Below are 16307 nucleotides of genomic sequence, written 5' to 3'. Positions count from 1 at the left end.
CGTGGAAGAAAAGGATGCAAAGAGCCCAAGACATTGAGTCGTTGCCTTCGTATAACGCCAACGATACATATACAAAAAACCCGGGTAAATGTTAGTGCATGCCAGGGTCAGGCGAACTTGTGGACCTGTAGAAATAGTAGCTGGGATGGAAAAAATTGAAATAGGGGGTACAAAACGTCTGGTGAGTAAAAAGCACAAAACGCTCGGTGGGTAAAGTATTTTCCCGGTGTAAAGAATACCTAAAGATGATGGGTTAATCAACCAATGTGAGGCTCTTTCGTGTATTTTTACGTTACACAAAGAGTAAACATTGAAGCAACAACCAACCACTCGAACATTTCGACATCGCGATCCGAGATCAGCAAAATCTCAACATGACCAACTCTGATTCTATGAATTGGAGTCAGGTCGCTGCTAAAGGGGCCGGACTAAAGGTCCTCACACGAGCTCGCAATCTCGATGCACAATCCACTCTCTCATCCGAGACCTTGTACGAACACCCAGATTACCAAGATCAGCAATTGGCAAGAAAGGCTGCCGCAATTGTACGCCAAGCTCTTACACCCAATTCCGTTTTGTTCTCTTTCCCACCAACGACCTTCACTCATCGCACTGAGGCTTATGATGCCATTGCCAAGGATATTGGACCTTTAGCTGCTGTCCGCCCGCTGAGTCTATATAGCACGCATGCACGAGGCGACCTACTAATTGAAGCCAAATTTCAATCCCCTGATCACGCTAAACTTGCCATCAATAATGGAATCACTGTGGATGGTATTGTGCATAAAGCATCTCCTTCTGTCCAAGGTGTTGAGAAACCATTGATTCGGGTTCAATTAAACCTTTTGCATATGGCAACAGGCGATGAACTCAAAGATGGACTGCTTTCATCCTTACGATTTTATGGCAAAGTCTATCAAATTCGACAAATCCTTTGCAATGGCTACTTTGAGGGACAACTCACGATTACTTTGGACCCCAGCCACGGTTACGAAGATGAAAAGGGCGAAATACAAGATAGTCAACCATTACAACGCATGTTGTATTTAGAGAAATGGGATCTCTTTGCACCAGCTTCCTTCAAGGGAGCTGCACCCATCTGTTATTATTGCCGTCAAGCAGGACATATCCGCAGTACATGTCCTGAATTAGCCAAACGCCGTTGCTTTGGATGTGGAGAAACTGGGCACACCAAACGTTTCTGTAAGATTAAGGTGCCTCAACCTCAACCCGCAGGGACTGAGTCGGAAACTGAGCTTCTGGATCGATACCTCCAAGACTCATGTACTGATGAAGCGATTGAGAATTCGTCTCAAGAAGACACCGTGAATGATACGGCCATGGAAGAGGCTAAGACTAGCGTGGAGGATCAAGACGCATCGGAGGAACAAGACTTTGAACGGGATATGGACGTTACCGAGGAGGAACAAGTGGAGTCGACGACAGAGGTTCGGGATCCCAATACCTCTATCCTGGCTTCAAAACATGCCCCTTATGATAAGGCCATCAACATGAAAGTGGACGATCCGAAGGAAATGCTCAGTATATCCACGGTGAAAGAAACCACCAGGGCCAAATCAGAAATGATCAAACGAACACTAGTGAAACGACCAAAGTCGTTTCATAATGACACCATGAAGATATCTCAAGCCGCTATAATGAAACCAGTGGTTCCAAAACCCACCAACAAACTATCATCATCCGCCCGTAGGGCACAATGATAGTAAGACCCATGCGAATAGGCTCTTTAAATGCACGTAGCATTTTCAAAGAGTCAAAAACATCAACCCGTCGTTCCTTTATACACCACCTCAAATCATCTTCACTCGACCTCGACATCCTTTGCCTTCAAGAAACCTCGACACTTACTCATCATGATCACCTCACCACCTCCCAGCTCGACCAATTTACTCGTTTCATGTTTCCAAATTGCTCATCAGTCATCACCAAGCATGTTGCCATCATTTGCCTACGGCCTTCTCTTTCTCTGGAGTCAACTCTGGTTTCTATGGATGAACGTGTTGCTGTTGCATCTGTTAAAGATCAGCATCATCACACGGTCTGTCGTGTCATCAATGTTTATGCCCCGGCTGACCAGAAAGTTCGTCAAGATTTCTTGTGCACTTTTCTGTCATTACCCTTTGTGAGTGAGGTGAATGCTGATCCTTGGGTGCTTTTAGGGGATTTCAACATGAACCTACACACCAGGACAGTGATTCAAAAACCCGCTGTCAAACCATGGTATGAATGGATCATGACGCACTTTGATAATTGCTTTCCTCAGGGATCGTCAACTTTCACACGGGGTGATTCCCGATCTACCATTGACTACATCTTTGGTCATCATTCAATTGCCACTCGTTTGGCCCAAGCGACTTTACACTATATGCCACCAGATTGGACAGACCATAGCCTTTTGGCTGTGGATCTCTTGCCTCCAAGACAAGATCAAGGCCGTGGTACTTGGAGGTTTAACCCCACTCTGCTAACCAATGACACTTTCGTCAAACTGCTGGATGAGACCATCAATCTATTCTTTGATCCTTTCAATGAGCTTACAGCACCTGAAGGCTCCTCCTCACCACAAGCCCAATGGGAATCATTGAAAATAGTATTGAAATGTACAGCACAGCAATTCTCTCGGGGTTCAACATCACGTCGCAAAAAGCAATTGACCAAACTCCAGGAGGCGCGCCAACAGGCCCTTACTATACCATCATCACCTGGATTAGCAGTACTTGAAAACAACATCGACTCGCTCATCAAAGAAAATACGCAACATGCTATGTTACGTTCTGCCACTCGCTGGCACGAGAATGGTGAACGCAATAACAAGTACTTCTATCAAGTAATCAAAACACGGCAAGCTCAACAAACGATACAGTCTTTGAAATCCACTACCACAGGAGAGGTGTTATTCAATACGCAAGAAATCATCAAGGAAGCTCGGTCTTTCTATCAACACTTGTATACACCTGAAGAGATCAACACTACGGCTGTGGATGGATTACTGTCCAATATTCCACCCAATGTCAAATTGGATACAGCGGATCGAACTCAATTAATGGCCACCCCACATACAGGAGAAGTGATGGATATTTTGGATCACTCACCATCAGGAAAAAGCCCTGGTCTCGATGGCATACCTTTTGAAGTATATAAACACCTGGCTGGTCGGTCAATGCGCTTCCGCTCTCTTCTGCTGACGATTATACAGGATGCATGCCATGGTGTCTTTCCTCAAACTTGGTGCTCTACACGTATGGTGCTACTATACAAGAAAGGCGATCCGGAGTTGCTTGCAAATTGGCGACCTTTGTCCTTGATCAATACAGATGCCAAATTGTTCACCAAGATGCTTGCCAATAGGGTCAATGCTGTACTACCACGCCTGATCAATCCATACCAAACGGGTTTTATGCCACATCGGCTGATATCCGATAATGGTTGGTTGAATCAAATACTTATGCATAATTCCCGCCAATCCAATACATCCAAGGACCAGGTAGCAGTGCTCCTAGACCAGGAAAAGGCTTACGACAGGGTTCATCCTGAATACTTACGACGAACACTGATCCACTTTGGTTTTCCTGATGCCTTTGTCTCGACTCTATCGCATTTGTTTTTCAACACTCAAATACACATAAGTATCAATGGATGGCTTGGAGCGCCTTTTGAACAAGGTCGAGGTTTGAGACAAGGGGATCCTTTGTCTCCTTTGCTTTTTAACCTCGCTTTTGAACCGCTACTTCGTACGATTTTGTCAAGTCCGTTGACAGGTGTTTCTCTATCACCAATCACCACACGACGAGACCAGCCAAGCCCTACGATGGTGCATGATCCGGATACTACTTGGGATAGCACCCAACAGCTGGACTGTATTAGTGCATCTTTTATGAGCCAGCCATCACCAGTGAAACTCTTAAGCTATGCTGACGATCTTGAAGTTTTCTTGTCATGTCCAAACGAATGGCCAATACTGCTGGATATACTCAATCAATATGGGCAAGCTTCAAACGCAAGAGTAAACTTGAGCAAGACGGTGGTCATGCCCCTTTCCGGGCAGGCTAATTCTACATGGAGGACTCAGGCCAGTGATTATGGTGCCCAATGGCACGATGCCTCCTCCTTAGATGCAGTGCGTTATTTGGGCTATCCGTTGTATCATACACAGACACAACTTTTGAACTTTTTGGATGGTATCAAGGTTAAGATTGCACGGCATGCCAATATACTCAAGGCTAGAAATCTTTCGATTCGCGGTTCAAGTCTGGTGGCCAACTCTCTACTCTTGTCACGGTTATGGCATGTTCTCCGGGTAATCCCAGCCCCTGAATCTTGGTTAAAGGAGGTAAAGTCTATTGTGCAGAAGTTTGTCTTACCGTTCTGGCCGGCTCCCGCCTGGACGACACTATGCCTACCTCGTCGCTTTGGTGGTATTGGCCTCATTGATATTGAGGATCAAAGCCTCGCACTTCACTTCATATATGTCCAACGCTTATGTATCCCCCATCGCTCTTCTGATTTTCTCTCTCCCTGGATCATCAAATATTACCAAGTTCTCACTGGTCACGCCTCCCTTTTACCATGGTTCCTCTTTCCATCCAGCTTCACCAAGTATCTTGCCAAAGATGACAACATGGCTCACCTGAATAAGCTCATCGCTCGCTTACCGTCACTGGATATCTCACCAGAGTGGTCTGGTCGTTGGCTCCTTGATCTACCTCTACAAAATATCCTACCACAAGAAAAGGATAAACCCAAGTTATCAAGCCGTTATCTACTTTCTGATATTGTCAGCTGGCATCCTCGCAAACATTGTTTTATATTCCATGCACATCGACTCCGCCCAAGCCTTACCACGATGGTCAACAAACTACATGAGAATCGCCTTGATTATGCTTTTGCTACAATCCAACTCAACAACCATGTCACCATCAAATTATATCGCACACTCCTTCTAACGCCACCACCTCAGCCATACTCCCCACCAACATCCTTGATGCCATCACTTACCCATTGGAATCAACAAATCACATCATCCAAACGTTGCGATATTCCTGCTCTCTCTCTGGGTCAAATACGACGTATATGGCATCCTAACTGGAAGGCAATGTTTCAACAACCACGTCCACCCGAAATCGTTCATCCTTTCTCTTTATGTTTTTCTACTGCTATTTGGCGTCAATTCTGGCATCTTTCTCTACCCAACAAGAGTATCACGGTCTGGTGGCGCATCCTTCATGATAGCGTTGCCTATCGCACCAAACTTCATCGCTGGGAACCAAGCAAGTATCCAAGCACGGAATGTCCCATCTGTCAAGCTGCTCCAGAAACATTATATCACATGATTGTTGATTGTCCCAGGAAACGCCCGTTCTGGTTAGACGCTTTACAACATTACCAATTACTTGGCCTCCTTCCTTCTCAAGATTCCCTCTGGCATGCTTTCACTCAACTTCGATCCACCAATGGTTCACCACTCCCACCCTCGGTACTAATTCGTTTGGGCTGCATCCTGGCGGTACTCTGGAGACATCATTGGCGTTGCATTATTGATGATGAGCCTTGGATCAGTGCCACCGCTTTCAATACTCTAAAATCCGACATTCTATATCAATCTTTTGTACCTTCTGATTAATAAAGTCAACACTTAAATACAAAAAAAAAAAAATTAATCAACCAATGTATTGTATCCGATTTACTAATCTTTTTCATTTACTTTAACAACGGTGATATCTACAACGGGGCAAGAGTATTTTTAATATTGCTAATTTCCTACATTACGTCGGCTTTGCAGCATTAAACAGTTATTTGTAAATAAATCCTTTCTTTGAAACTACCAAAACGTTATCAAATGAGTGGAAGTGACCTCAAGATGTTATTAAATTCATATATATTACTTCTTGGGAACCTTTGAGCGCTAAACGTGATATTAAACTCTAGAAAGGAGGTCTCTTGTGGATTCCTTTGACTCACATTATTGCATTATTTCCATAGAAGGGAAGCTCTTGTGTACATATTAACCCTAAATATTGCTGTATTTAATAAAAATGGAACTTAATGTTCCTAATGCATCCTTTTAGGCTCGAAAACCGTCTAAATATTCAGCCATCGGGTGACGATTTGTGCTCAGCCCAGTTCGCACATAACGCCGGTGGGTTAACCCACCGACGTATTGTACTTTTACCCACCGGTCGTATTGTACCCTACCCACCGGACGTTTTGTACCCCTATATCAAGCCGACCACCATCTTCAAAATTTTTGAGGCTGCAAATATTTTTGAGTTTGGGGACATGCAAACAATTTTTTATTTGGTCTGGGGCCTCGTGTAACAAAGACGGCTCTATATTTTGCCGGTATATTTGACTGAGTGCGTCGATAAAGGTGACCATTTTATACAAAAAAAAAGATAAAGGTGACCATGGAACCACTTAAAGCGAGAAACATAGAGTTCACCAAAACCATCAATCGTGGCCGGTCATGAGAAAACTTGCTGGTCGTGCTCGAAACGTTCTTGTATGTAAACATCAACCTCGACAGCGACGATCCCAAAATTCCCCCATCCAGCTCCACTCCATCACTTTTTTTTCGACGACCAAAAAAAATTTTTTTTTGGCTGATGGCGACATTCGCTAAATCCCTGATTGCCCACCACGAACCTGAAACTTACTCACTAGCTACTTCCAGCCACGCCGGACAACTTTGTTCTAATAAGAGCCCCGTGCTCCATTGTAAAGTTATGGCTTAGAGGCATCTTTTTCTGTACGGCCACTGCAGGTGTGATTAAGCTAGGCGGTGTGGGTCGGCATAATTTCTCGCGGGACGAGATTTCGTACCTTGCTGGTATGGAAATGGAAGTGGGTGCGGCGTGAGCTTTGCAAACTTAGCATTTATACATTTGATATGTAATAGATAGACCAACATATATAAGCACAAAGGAAAACGAATGTCTTATTGTTCACCATGATTGATGACAACTATTTGCATAATCTAGCGAAATGAGGGCTCTTCCGTGTATTGTTTACGTTACACAAAGAGCAAATTTTGACAACACCTTATTTTTGACATCTCATTGCGATCTCGACGATCGACGATCTCGACACTCGAGCTCATCAGCAAATCCTCCAATCTCCAATTTCGACATGACCACCACTGGCACCTTGCAATGGAGCCAAGTCGTGGCCAAAGGTGCCGGAATGAAGGTCATCACACCTTCACGAGCACCTCGCGATGGCACCATGACATCTGACATTTTGTATGAGCATTCAGAATTCACTCGGCAACAGCTCTCTCGCAAAGCCGCAGCCCTTGTCAAGCAAGCTTTGACTCCTCAATCTGTTCTGTTTTCTTTGCCTCACCTTGCCTTTGAACGACGCAGTAAGGCTTATGCTGAGATTGAATCGCAAATCGGCGAAGTGCAGGGTTTTCGACATATTAGCGCATATGATGTCCGTTCTCGCCGAGATATGCTGATCGAAGCAAAATTCGTCAACCCAGACCATGCCACGAAGGCCATTGAGGAGGGTATCACTGTGAATGAGGTCATTTACAAAGCATCTCCCACTGTATCTGGCTCAGAAAACCCTTTGATTCGAGTACAGCTCAGCCTACTCCACATCGACAGTGACCAAGCCATCCGAGATGGTTTGCTTTCATCACTCCGCTATTATGGCAAGGTTTACCAGATCCGCCGTATTCTGTATGATGGATATTTCGAAGGTCAACTCACTGTGACGATTGATCCCAGTGAGGGATATGAAGACTCAAAAGGAGAGCATCATGAAGCACAGCCTTTACAACGCATGCTTTATTTGGAGACCTGGGATACGTTCGCACCAGCCTCTTTCAAAGGCGCTGCACCGGTGTGTTATTATTGCAGACAAGCTGGGCACATTCGTAACAATTGTCCAGAGTTGGCTCGGCGTGTGTGTTTCGAATGTGGTGTAGCAGGCCACACACGAAAGTTCTGTAAAGCAAAAGTGACAGACACACAAGCTATCGATCTATATGAGCAAGCTAAGTCTCAGAAGACTGAACAAGAAACACAACGTCCAGTCAAGGATGTGGATCAGACAACAAAGGCAACCTCTGAGCCTGTGATTTCAGATACAGAAGATCAAAAGGGTGTTAATGATGATCTCTCAGACACCGAAGCTACGATAGACGAGGAAGTAGAGAAGGAGGATGAAGATATTGAGATGGACGAAGTTCCTAAGAAGAGTAGACTGGATGATGTGGACCCTGAGTTTAGCATCAACTCATCGAAACATGCACCATATGATAAGGCAACAAGGATGAAGCTGGATGAGGAAGAACCTGCGGAGGAGGTGCATTTGGTTACCGCCACAAGAACCTCCACGGGCAAACGTTCGATTCTCAAGAATAAGCAACCGAGCATGAGCCCTCGTGTAGGCCAAAATTTCGATTTGGAGTTGGATCCGGTGGTACCATCACCACCACCTACTAGCGACATCGCCCGTAAGGGTCAATGATTAATAGACCTATACGCATTGGCTCTTTAAATGCTCGCAGCATTTTCAAAGAGCATACACCAACCACTCAACGCTCCTTTATTTATGACCTACGTACTTCACACGACCTCGATATTCTCTGTCTCCAAGAAACCGCCACTAATTTTTCACATCCTCATATCACTGAGGAACAAGTCCACTCCTTTACTACTTCCATGTTTCCAAATCGCTCATCAATCATCACCAAACATGCAGCGATTGTATGTCTACGTCAAGATCTCACACTGGCAAATGCCATTGTTTCCATGGACGAGCGAATTATTGTCGCATCGGTCTTGGATCCACAACAACATCTTGTATGCAATATTATCAACACCTATATTCCAGCTACACGCACAGCTCGTCCAGATTTTCTACGATCCTTCCTCTCGTTACCTTTCATTCAAGAGGTAGATGGTGGTCCCTGGTTCTTGCTTGGGGATTTCAACCTCCACTTGCACGATCCTACAGTCACCGGCTCACCAGCCATACAGCCTTGGTATGACTGGATCCGCACACATTTCGATAATTGCATGCCAGCAGGGTTACCACCTACTTTTCAAAGGGGTGACTCTCGCTCCACGATCGACTATATTTTTGGCCACCATTCCATGATGACTCGAGTAACCAATGCAAATCAACATTTTCTTCCTACGTCATTGACGGACCATTGTTTGCTGACCATCGACCTACTGCCAGTACGACAAGACTTTGGCCGTGGTAGCTGGAGGTTCAACCCATCTATGCTGTATGATGAGAAATTTGTCACTCTTCTGGATCATAATGTGGCAAGCTTCTTTGAAACTATCGACTCGACACCCGATGTTACTCCTCAAGAGCAATGGGAATCTTTGAAGAGGCTTCTCAAATACACAGCACAGCGACAATCACGTGGTTCAACAGCACATAGACGCACTCGTATTGCTAAACTGCAAGCCGAACGACAACAACTCCTGGTCAACCCAACGAACAAAGATTTGGCCACAATTGAACAACAGATCGACACTTTGATTCAGCATGACACTCGACAAACGATGCTTCGCTCGGCAACACGTTGGCATGAACAGGGGGAAAGGAACAATAAGTATTTCTTTCGGGTGATCAGAGAACGACAGGCCCAACATACTATTACAGCTTTGAAGGGTTCTGATTTTGATGGGGTACTCACGGATATCCATGATATAATCAAGGAGACACGCAAGTTCTATAGCCAACTATATACACCTGAGGATGTTGATTTATCGGCCATGGATTCTTTGCTGCAAAACATTCCATCCACGGTTACACTCTCAGCTGAAGACTCGAAGGAGCTTATCGCACTGCCACATCCCGAAGACATCTTAGACCTTGTGGATCACGCACCAGCTGGCAAAAGCCCTGGTCTTGATGGCATTCCTTTCGAAGTCTACAAACATCTCGTACCTCGCTCACCCCGTCTCCGCCATCTGTTGCTCACTATCATTCGCCAAGCTATGGAAGGTATCTTTCCACCATCATGGTCTCACACACGCATGGTTCTTCTTTTTAAGAAAGGAGATCCTGAGCTACTACGCAACTGGCGCCCACTCTCTCTAATTAACACGGATGCAAAGCTATTCACAAAACTGCTGGCCAATCGTTTCAACCAAGTATTACCAAAACTTATCAATCCATACCAAACGGGCTTTATGCCACACCGTTTGATCTCGGATAATGGATGGATTAATCAAGTCATAATGCACAACCAAAGCACGGCATGCAAAATGGATCCCACAGTGGCAGTCTTTCTCGATCAAGAAAAGGCTTATGACCGTGTACATCCGGAGTATTTACGCAGAGTTATGGCGCATTTCGGCTTTCCGCCGAGTATCATCCAAAGCCTGTCTTGCTTGTTTTTCAACACCCAAGTACATGTGAGTATCAATGGTCATCTCGGTAAGCCATTTACACAAAGCAGGGGGTTAAGACAAGGCGATCCTCTCTCCCCTTTGCTTTTCAACATTGTTTTCGAACCACTTTTGCGATCTATATTGGCTAGTCCACTATCTGGTGTCTCTCTTGCTTCAATTCCATCTCGCTCATCAACCAGAGCCACACCTCATCCACTACGCAATATCTTGCCAGCACCACCAGCGATCAAACTTCTTAGTTATGCGGATGATTTGGAAGTTTTCTTATCACATACGGGAGAATGGCCTATCCTTATGGACCTGTTACAACGATATGGAGCTGCCTCCAATGCCAAAGTCAATTTGAGTAAAACCATCTTGATGTCTCTATCTGGCACAGCACACACGGATTGGCAACCAATTGCGCAAACATATGGAGCACAATGGCACGACGCCACAAGCACAGACGCTGTACGCTATTTGGGGTACCCATTATACCACACAGCGAATCAACTCGCCTCGTTCTTGGATTCTCTCAAGCTTAAGTTACTTCGTCATGCCAACATCTTGAAGGAACGTCGTCTATCTTTACGGGGTGCTAGCACTGTGGCTAACTCACTACTTCTGTCTCGATTGTGGCATGTTCTACGGGTCACACCAATGCCGCATGAGTGGTTACTTGACATGAAATCGATAGTGCTATCTTTCATAGCACCTTTTTGGCCTAAACCCGCCTGGGCTACTTTGTGTCTACCACGTAGATACGGAGGGGTTGGAGTGGTCGATATAATTGACCAAAGTCAAGCTTTGCATCTCATATACCTCCAACGTATGTGTGATTCTCCACGCCCATCTGATTTCATAACGCCATGGATAGTGAGATACTATCAACTGCTTACTGGTCATTCATCTTTATTACCATGGTTTCTTTTTCCAAGTCAAGTCCATCAGTGCCTCAAATTGGCTCCACACATGGCTCACCTTGGGAAAGTCCTCTGTCGCCTTCCGCAATTAACACCTTCAAGCAGCTGGTCTGCAAGATGGTTTCTCGATGTGCCGCTCCGTTTTTTCAAGTTTCCAACATCAGGATCACCACCAAAAACGCTGAGTCTACAACATCTCCTCTCAGACCTTGTTCATTGGGACTTACGACAACAACAACTATTCTTTTCACCAACGGCACCATCAAGAAAGGCAATACGACAGATTCGCTCCAGTTTTGACCCTACATTGGCACCATGCATCATCTCTGTCAAAGGCCATGATTCAACGCAACTTCGACTCCACTTTCCGACTCACACCTCTCCACCTGATATGATCACCTATCAGCCCGTCTTTTATACACTTCCCACTTTGACGCATTGGGAATTTCATTTTTCGCCAACCAAACGCCGTAACGTGCCTTACCTCTCACTCTCTGAGCTACGTCTGTATTGGCACCCTTATTGGCAACACATCAACGATGATACATCAAGGCCTACTGAATCAGTACCACGCAGCCTCACCTACCCTCAGTCTTTTTGGCGGCGCTTTTGGCGTTTATCACTACCGCACAAAGCTTTGACCCCTTGGTGGAGACTTCTACAACATTGTATAGCAACACAACAAAAACGCCACCGCTTTCAACTTCAACATGTTGACGACTCTGTTTGCCCTCTGTGCAAGATTGAGGAGGAGGATATCAAGCACATGTTTGTGAGCTGTTCCACTAAACGACCATTTTGGCGGGCAGCTTTACAATATTTGCAGCTGGATCCTATCTTTCCCACCCAGGACCTAGTCTGGCAAGCTCTCACCACTTTCTTGTCAAGGCGCAATCGCCCTTTGTGTGACAATGTTTTACGTCGTCTGGGCTGTATTGTGGCAGTGCTATGGCAGCATCATTGGAGATGCAGGATCGACGACCAAGCATGGATAACCGCAACTGTCTTAGACACTCTTCAATCTGATTTACTGTATTCATCCTTTGTACCTCCTACTCCCTTTTCTGATCAATAAAGTCTACACTTTTTACACAAAAAAATAATCTAGCGAAATAGGCTGCTGCTGTTCGCTTGCTCTGACAAAGACATTAGGTCGATGTCAAGTACCAAAGCCGCTTCAGGCCTTCGAGATCTTGTGCCGACCCCTATGTACCGCCATAGCTGAAGCTCGTATACATACTAAGGAGCTTTCGCCGTTTGTGCGCTTCGGCACTCCTCCACGATGATTGCACCGAGCTATCATCGTCGTTCGTACGCTTCATATGTATAATATTAAACACAAATCATTAACAAAGCTTTATCTTTTTCTTAATGCATGTGGCCCTTACATTTACATGTTAGAGACACTGGTGGTCCAGTGGAACTTGTTGCTTCAGATCGTTGACTTGATCCCCTTTTTCCAAGAGTCAGCATGCTAATATTGACATGTATTAAAAATGAACAGTGGTTTACCTTCCAGTCTGCGAGTGAGTTCCGCGCAGCATCCACCTTCCATGTACTTATGTCACCTGCAAAGGAGTCCCAAAGTCCCCATCATATTGAGGTTGTGTTTTGCCTACAAATGTAACCACAAGTATGTCCGATGCCATACAACATATAAGAAGTATAATTCTTTAAACGTTACTCAATTGCAGTAACCACCATTATTTGTGCAATCTATCAAACATATACAACCATCACCATCGAATACTGTACATGGCTGTGCAAGGGAGGGCTAAAGCGGTGTTCAAATACAAGCGGCACTGGCGGGCCAACAATGGAAAAGCCTTCTTCCCTCACTACGTGAATGAACAATGTTCCTGAGCGAAGCTGATTTATACCGTATAAGCTACAGTGAACGTGTTGAGACCATTATTCGTCAAGCATCGAAAGACGACATAATAGATTGTATTAAGCAATGGTACCAACAAGAAGAACTACGCCCGACCACGCAAAACTGGGATGCCAATGGTTTCCTAGGGAATCAAAGCAAACAGAGGATCACTGAGCGATTATGGGTTGACTGGGTATGAAGGGTTAATGTATGCTGTCTCAAGCTCTAATACACTCTCTATGACAGCCTGAAGGTCTTACTGCATATCAACTTGCTCACATTGACCTTAAAAGCGCGTTATCCAAGCGAGCATCCACAGTATCCTGGAGACTGATTGAGTTAAAGGATGGTTAGTAGGCAACAGTAACCTTTATATATGTATGTTTGTACGCTGTCATTAACAACATATCCAGATTCGGATAATCCTGGACGACTCTTGAAGACCCTTGATGCAAAAACAGCCAGAAACCGAATCCAAGAAGCACTTTCTGAGTATTTCAAAGCTGTAAGATACGGATGGGATAAGGTATTTGAGTATATTAACAAACTGGTTTATGTGTAGCATGTGATGACCATGCCTGATCCAAAGGAACCTGCAGATTGGATAAGGATTATGTTATTTGAGAATCGCCATGATAGACAATACCCCATGCCAAAAATGACCGCTTATTATCTACGATTTCCTGATACACCATATCTTGCCGTACGTGGTGCCTTGAACAAGACGGTGGCTCTATTCATTGAGGAAGCTCTTTTGAAAACATTCCAAGCCAAGTCGCTAAAGTTTCACAACATATCGAGCAAAAGTATACACCATCTCTCTGAATTGCTACACAACAAAGAATCACTGGGAGCATTCAGTCGGTTTCGTCTTGATCAGGTCGATTCCAACCCACTTGATTATTCACATAAGACTTTGAAACGCCCGCAACGAGAAGAATATGTGAAATCACGCGAGCAAAAGAGGCGTATTATACCAATCAACAGACAGCTTATCGAAAGTCGGGAGGATGATGCAAGCGATACCTTCGGTCCTCAGGTAGTTGAAGGGATACGCAGATTGGATATTCATGTAAGGACTTCCGTTGACGACTTTCACTTAACACACATCAAAAAAAGGAAGATGACCTGACATACAAGTTGTTCATTTGTAGTTGAAAAAGCCTCCCATGTTCACCGTACCAGAGGACGCCGCTGACAAATCCGAGAACGAGAAGAATTTACGGGTAGACCTTTCTTTTTATGGTACGAACGTCATGGACGGCATAAAACGAATGTTGATTCACGGTCTTATTGAGCCACCGATCCCATATTGGATGAAACAAATTGTAAGCCAAGGCATCAATGAAGTATACGTAACCAAGGATGATGTTCTGCGAGAAGATCCATTTGATGATGATGAGATAGGAGATGAAGAACCGTGAAATACCTTAGTAGTTATTTTAATGTCCCGTCATGTACATACATACCTTATGATTTGCAAATACAGCATAATCTTGTGAATATCTCATCATGGCAATGAACACATGTGGCAACAGGTCAGGGATCTATCGCCCAAATAAAAAACACATGTAACTTATGTATCATTTTTAAATGAAATGGCGGTCTTTTACTATTCGATCTAGAATACCACTATATGGGTCGAAGATGATGGAGCTGATACATCTTCAACAACCGAGTAATGTGTCGGTGCAAGAAAAAAAAGGATTTAGACTGATAAAGTGATCAAGCATATTAGAAAATCAGACCGAAGAGTGATCCAGCGTCGACAGGCTTGTTTATATGTGCTTAAGCGTGGGAATTGTTTCCTACAGGAAGCCGTGACGGATTGAAGTGACACAGTGGTCAAGCGTCTTAGAATACAAAGTCGAATGAGCTGCAGCGCCACAGCTCACCCATCATAGGCAAAGAGGGGTTGTAGGTAAAGTAAATAGAACCATTCCAAACGTAATTCAACCATGGTCCCCATATTTAATCGTCTATGCGAGCGATGATGATAACCTGTGTCTATGATGAACGCGAATATTCAAGGCAGACGGGTATTAGATACGAAAAAGCATTTCAGTGCTAACGGAGAAGGTCATATCAACAAAAAAATAAGAACAAGGTTGTGGTTGATAGTAGTACGCGGTACTCTTAAGCGCATGCCCGGTAGAAAAGAGACTTGTCGTTGCCAGACTACTCTTAGTGATGGTATGCGTGTATGCCTGCGTACTCGAATACAAGCAGCGGTGACGATCCAATTCATTGATATCAGCAATCAAGCACCACCTGGTGGTACGCTATCGCGGTTTGAATAAAATATGGTGCATTTGACATGGTGCAACTCTAGTCCTTAGTAAGCCACCTGAACCTTCTGTCTTCCGTTATTCAACCTCATATCAAAAACTCCAAATGTCTACCAAAGATCAGAGCGAACCCAACAAGCTAGAAACACGAGGTCTTCTTGCAGGAGCAGCAGCAGCTTTTGTCGCAGGACTGGGAGGGGCAGTCTGGCATACTAAACGCAAACAAGCGAAAGAAGCGGCATCAGCCTCCATGAACAATACTATTGCTACAACCCCTTATCCATCATTACAACAATCTACCGTTTCGCCACAACTTCAACCACAACGAGCAGTAAATCAGCAACCGATACCACCCTCAATGACGCCGGAAGAATATGCAGTATCCAAGCGACAAGCGAGATTCTTTGCCTTCAAAGCACTTGGATACGGAACGTTGTTGGCGTTGACGGGGGCTGGTGCTTTGTCACTCGCAGTGGGATGGTGGCTTGATGTGGGTAATGTAAGTGCAGATACATTGTAGTGTATATGTATGCAGCGTTTGTTAATATGCATGTGTCTAGTTTAAAGAGTTTTCCGATAGACTGCATGAAATAGTTCCAGTACAGACGAGACGGCTACGACGAATGTTGGGTGGATCTGAATTTGTCTTAAAACCAGGGGAGAAAGAGGAATTAGATAGGGCATTGGAAACGGAAGAATGATTGCTGTGCGCCTTGTTACCCTGTTTAGACACCATTATTCATCTAGAAACCCCTTTCCATTGTAAAGTACGATCAATTTCCATAATATCCAAAAGTTACAGCTTATTGGTAAACATGTATTCATTTAACACGGGATATTT

At 44.5% G+C, this 16307-nt stretch overlaps 4 protein-coding genes across 4 annotated transcripts; all 4 read left to right on the top strand.

The window, feature by feature from the left end:
- Positions 1–374: 374 nt before the first annotated feature.
- O0I10_009644 (uncharacterized protein) lies at positions 375–5641 on the top strand (the record flags this gene model as incomplete). The annotated part of the gene is made up of 2 exons (XM_058489631.1): positions 375–1707; positions 1773–5641. The coding sequence occupies 2 exons, from the start codon at positions 375–377 to the stop codon at positions 5639–5641; spliced, it is 5202 nt and encodes a 1733-aa protein (XP_058339667.1).
- Positions 5642–7146: 1505 nt separating this feature from the next.
- On the top strand, positions 7147–12380 carry O0I10_009643 (uncharacterized protein; the record flags this gene model as incomplete). Its single annotated transcript, XM_058489630.1, has 2 exons — positions 7147–8482; positions 8548–12380. 2 exons carry the CDS (start codon positions 7147–7149, stop codon positions 12378–12380), a joined length of 5169 nt encoding a protein of 1722 aa, XP_058339666.1.
- A 778-nt stretch (positions 12381–13158) lies between these two features.
- Positions 13159–14602, top strand: O0I10_009642 (uncharacterized protein; the record flags this gene model as incomplete). The annotated part of the gene is made up of 5 exons (XM_058489629.1): positions 13159–13371; positions 13425–13527; positions 13592–13683; positions 13741–14250; positions 14333–14602. The coding sequence occupies 5 exons, from the start codon at positions 13159–13161 to the stop codon at positions 14600–14602; spliced, it is 1188 nt and encodes a 395-aa protein (XP_058339665.1).
- Positions 14603–15572: 970 nt separating this feature from the next.
- On the top strand, positions 15573–16167 carry O0I10_009641 (uncharacterized protein; the record flags this gene model as incomplete). The annotated part of the gene is made up of 2 exons (XM_058489628.1): positions 15573–15965; positions 16027–16167. 2 exons carry the CDS (start codon positions 15573–15575, stop codon positions 16165–16167), a joined length of 534 nt encoding a protein of 177 aa, XP_058339664.1.
- Between the last annotated feature and the right edge of the window lie 140 nt (positions 16168–16307).

The sequence above is a fragment of the Lichtheimia ornata genome, assembly GCF_029851405.1.
Source record: "Lichtheimia ornata isolate CBS 291.66 chromosome Unknown scaffold00057, whole genome shotgun sequence".
Classification (NCBI taxonomy): Eukaryota; Fungi; Mucoromycota; class Mucoromycetes; order Mucorales; family Lichtheimiaceae; genus Lichtheimia; species Lichtheimia ornata.
Note: the sequence above shows the minus strand (reverse complement) of the source record. Positions and strands in the feature narration are given on the sequence as shown.